Here is a 4381-nt window from a genome sequence, read left to right as displayed (position 1 = left end):
TAACTTTGTTTTGTCATAAAAATGTGAAATGTGTAGGTCTCAATGAATATATTCAAGTTATGTTTTTTTTTTTTAATTATTATTATTATTCATGTATATTATTCCTTTATTATATTTAATCCATATGTATTGATTATTTATGATTTATGTGTTTTATTTTGACATTTTTATTTAATTCATATTTGTATGTATTATTTGTGTTTTACTTTTATATTTTCATTAATATTTATGTTAATTATTTATTATTTATGTGTTTGGCCACCCCAGGTTCTGCACATTAAAGCTGTTAAATGGACAGTATTTGTCATGTGACATGTCTTTGAACCTCCTCAGACCCAAGAAAGTACAAGTTTTGGCTTTTTTTTATTCAATAATTGCCTATATAGGAAACATCATGATGCAACAGTTTTTTCAGATGCGTTTAAAAAAAAGAAAAAATGGAATGTCCTTTGTGGTGGACAGTTTTTTTTGTGTGTGTGTGTGTGGGGGGGGGGGGGTGTTGTATGAAGTTGTCAAAGTCTTGTCCACAAACATGGACAGAAAACCCACAGCTAGGTCTGAGCAGGTTAAGTCTAACAGTATGTTATGTAATGTAACGGATAGTTTACTTTTGTTTTCAATATGTGTATTATTCTTATGAAGTGGACAGAGTTTATTTTATTTTTGATATGTGCACTATTATTGCTACAAAAAGGACAGAGTTTACTTAAATGTGATATGCTGCTGCATAATTGACAATCTATCTTTGATATGTACAGAAATTTAGTGTTTTGTGGAATTTTGGGTCGGTTGAAGGATGGGGTAAGGGGGCGGTAGATTACAAGTTAAACTTCCTCCTGCTCCTTTTCAAATGTTGGACTTTCTTTTATATAATCCTTTTGTTGTTTGATTTTAATACAAATTTGAAATAAATAAATGAACAAACAAACAATATATATATAAATGCCACAAAACTAATGGAATCATGTGGTATCACCAGCACTAATGTACAGATACTGGGGAAAGAGTTAAAAGAGGAGGGAGAGAGAGAGAGAGAGAGAAAAGGGGAGGGAGTAGAGGAGTGTAAGAGCGAGCAGGGGGAGGAGAAGCTGCATCTTCATCCTCCTCATCATTACCACTACTGGAGCAGAGCGAGTTTGCTCTGTCAGAGTCCAGAAGCTTCAGGACCTGCATCTGCTCCTTCTGCTGGTCTGGACTGGACTGTCCCTGGTGGGGGGGTCTCACATCAGGTCTGCGTCGTCGCCCCCCCTCCTCCCCTTCTTTAAGGAACGGAAGTGCTCTGGTGTTTTCTTTCTGGTGGCTCGGTGCTGGAGCAGAGTGCTTACCTCAGGATTTACAAAGAAGCAGCAGCAGAACAGCACAGGAGGCAAGAAGTGAGGAAGGAGGGGGGGGTCGTGGGGGGGGTGGAGGAGGGGGTGGGGGGGGCGCCGGATGACAAACAGCGAGGGGAGGATGGTTTGCACTGCAGCATCAGACTGGCATCTCCCCCGTCCAACACCGGGGATCCTTTCTTTTTTTTTTTTTTTTTTTTCCCTGTGGTGGTCGAACACATGCGGCGTACGATGGCGACGCCTGGCTGCGTTCTGTGGACGCTGACGGATTACTGCTGCTTTAAGCCAAGCCTCTGGAGATCAAACGCCGGTTTAGGAGGTGAAGGAGCATAAACGTACTGAAGAAACAGCGGAAACATCCTTAAAATTCACTGACTCCGGCTGTTGTTTTTTTTTCCATTTTCAGTCTGAGGGAGCCACATTTATTTCGGTGATTTTTGATGTAGCATGACTGTGTTAGCAACAGGTTTACTGTTCCGGAGTTTCATCTGCGGAAAAAACTTCCCAGACATTTTCCAAAACAGTAACACAATGCTGCATTTGTTCTACTTTTTGTTTTACCAGACGTGTGTGACGTAGTCTGGGGCAAAACCTTCTTCAGTCCGTGAAGTGTTTGGTTCCAGCCCCTCAAATTTGGTCGATTACCTGAAATTGCGGCAACTTTGCGTCTCTAGAAGTGTTGGTAAAGAGGCTTTGTAGGATGCCGGCTGCCTCTAGCTGAGCTTCCTCCTCCTCCTCCTCCTCCTCTTCCTCCCTCTTCCTCCTCCAGTCCAAACATGAACTCTTCTTCCAATGTGAACCAAAGCAGCGGCGCCGCCACCTTTTGCCTGCTGGGCGCTGTGGGCTACTCCCACAGCCTGGATACCTGCGTGCTGGAGGTGGTCGTCATCCTCTTCCTCACCGTCCTCATCATCAGCGGTAACCTGGTGGTGATCTTTGTCTTCCACTGCGCCCCCCTGCTGCACCACCACACCACCAGCCACTTCATCCAGACCATGGCCTACGCCGACCTGCTGGTGGGTGTCAGCTGCCTGGTGCCGTCGCTCTTCCTGCTTCACTACCTCCGAGACCTCAACGAGGAACTCACCTGCAAAGTTTTCGGCTACATGGTGTCCGTGTTGAAGAGCGTCTCCATGGCGTCGCTGGCGTGCATCAGCGTCGACCGCTACATCGCCATTACCCGCCCGTTGTCGTACTCCACCTTGGTGACCGCGTGCCGCCTGCGGGTGTGCATCGTCTTGATCTGGGTTTACTCCGCCCTCATCTTCCTGCCGTCCTTCTTCGGCTGGGGGAAACCGGGTTACCACGGCGACATATTCCAATGGTGCGCCGACTCTTGGAAGACCAGTCCCGGTTTCAGCACCTTCATCGTGGCCGTGCTGTACGCCCCGGCGGCGCTCACCGTCTGCTTCACCTACGGGAGTATTTTCCGGATCTGTCGACAGCACACCAGGGAGATCACGCAGCGACACGCCCGCTTCAGCTCGCAACTGGACGGCGAGAAAGGCGAGCGAGGGGAGCGCTGCGAGGGCTGTCCGGACAAGCGCTACGCCATGGTTCTGTTCCGCATCACCAGCGTCTTCTACGTGCTGTGGATGCCGTACATCCTCTACTTCCTCCTTGAGAGCGCCGGGCTGTACCAACACAAGGTGGCGTCCTTCCTCACCACGTGGCTGGCAATCAGCAACAGCTTCTGCAACTGCCTCATCTACAGCCTGTCCAACAGCGTCTTCCGGAAAGGTCTGGGTCGCCTCTTCAGCCCATTGTTCCCTTCGTGTCTGAGCTGCACGGACGCTAAAAAGGCCCCGGTGCCCGTCAGCCCCCGACCGGATTCACGATGCCAAGTATGAGCGCTGTCCGCCATGGATTTGTTTGGTCGCTTTAGGAGTGCTTTACCGTCGGATGCATCGCACACGTCACAGGGGTTTTTGTCCCGCAACGACATGCGTTGAGGACCCCTGCAGGACGGCGCAAGGAAGGCGCCCGTTGGTCGACTTGGAGGTTGATTCATGGAAACGAGGCTGAAGTTCCCTCTGGTTTTTCACAAATGAAGCTGTGAAGCAGTGACGACGCAGTTACTGAGCCACGTAATTGGGAGTAATCAGATAATTGTAATAATCAGATGTGATGCATTTACATGCACTTCAGAAATCCCTGGTTTAGACATTTCAGTCCATTATCGGATTTCTTTTGGAGTACTTACGTAGTGAAGGTAGAATCAAACTTCCTGTTATTGTTGGCTATGTTAGGTCTGATTTCTTCTTTTTTTTTTACACATGTAAAGGATACAAATCAAATTAAAAGGTATACGTGCATGAAGACATCAGCAGAAATCAGGTGCGTTAATCTGATTTCTCATAATCAGATTTTACTGTTTATATGATCACTAGAATAATCTGGTTGGATGATGTGAAATTAGCCCAGTGTCATTGGCGTACATATTTAGACCTACATCGGAAAATTCATTAATGTAAACATATGAAGGACAGGGCTTAAGATGGTGCCCTGAGGGATCCCATTTTCAGTTTAATCCAACACATATTTCTGATCGCTTGAATAATCCGATAACTCCGTAAACCAGGTCACGATTGGAGTTTTAGTCTGAACGATATGTTGGATCTGATATGGACTGAAGGATTCGCATTTGGTTTGGAGGGTTTTTTAAAGACTTTTGTGAACTCCAGATGCAAAAAAAAAAAGGCGAGTACAACACGGCTGGTGTTGTGCGATCCACTGAAAATGCAAAAAAAAACAAAAAAAAAAAAACTGAACGCAAATTCTGCAAATTGTCTTCAGGGTTGAAATACTGATGACGCAAAAATGTTCTACTTGTACAAGTTTACTGATGTGTTTCCACTTGGATGTGCAGGTTAGGGGTCCAATGACGGGGTTTATTTATTATTTTACTCGTTCAGAGTGAAAATGGGAGGAATTTGGACAAAGCACATGTTGTTATTAGTGATATTTAGTGTTGCTCCACCTTATAACAGTGACTGTTAAATGAAACCAAGTAAGATTTCAACGTTTCTCATCAGTTTGCACTTTGACCT

The 4381-nt window shown here is 45.7% G+C and overlaps 1 protein-coding gene across 1 annotated transcript; it reads left to right on the top strand.

Moving 5' to 3' along the window:
• Positions 1-1987: 1987 nt before the first annotated feature.
• LOC115425161 (probable G-protein coupled receptor 21) lies at positions 1988-3364 on the top strand. The gene has a single exon (XM_030142529.1). It carries the CDS (start codon positions 2108-2110, stop codon positions 3179-3181), a length of 1074 nt encoding a protein of 357 aa, XP_029998389.1. The 5' UTR covers positions 1988-2107; the 3' UTR covers positions 3182-3364.
• Positions 3365-4381: the final 1017 nt, after the last annotated feature.

This window comes from Sphaeramia orbicularis, chromosome 9, assembly GCF_902148855.1.
Source record: "Sphaeramia orbicularis chromosome 9, fSphaOr1.1, whole genome shotgun sequence".
Lineage (NCBI taxonomy): Eukaryota > Metazoa > Chordata > Actinopteri > Kurtiformes > Apogonidae > Sphaeramia > Sphaeramia orbicularis.
This window is presented reverse-complemented; position numbering and strand designations above follow the sequence as displayed.

Bases quoted from the DNA above. Each gene is read 5' to 3' on its own strand.
- LOC115425161 (XM_030142529.1), top strand. From the start codon at position 2,108: ATGAACTCTTCTTCCAATGTGAACCAAAGCAGCGGCGCCGCCACCTTT.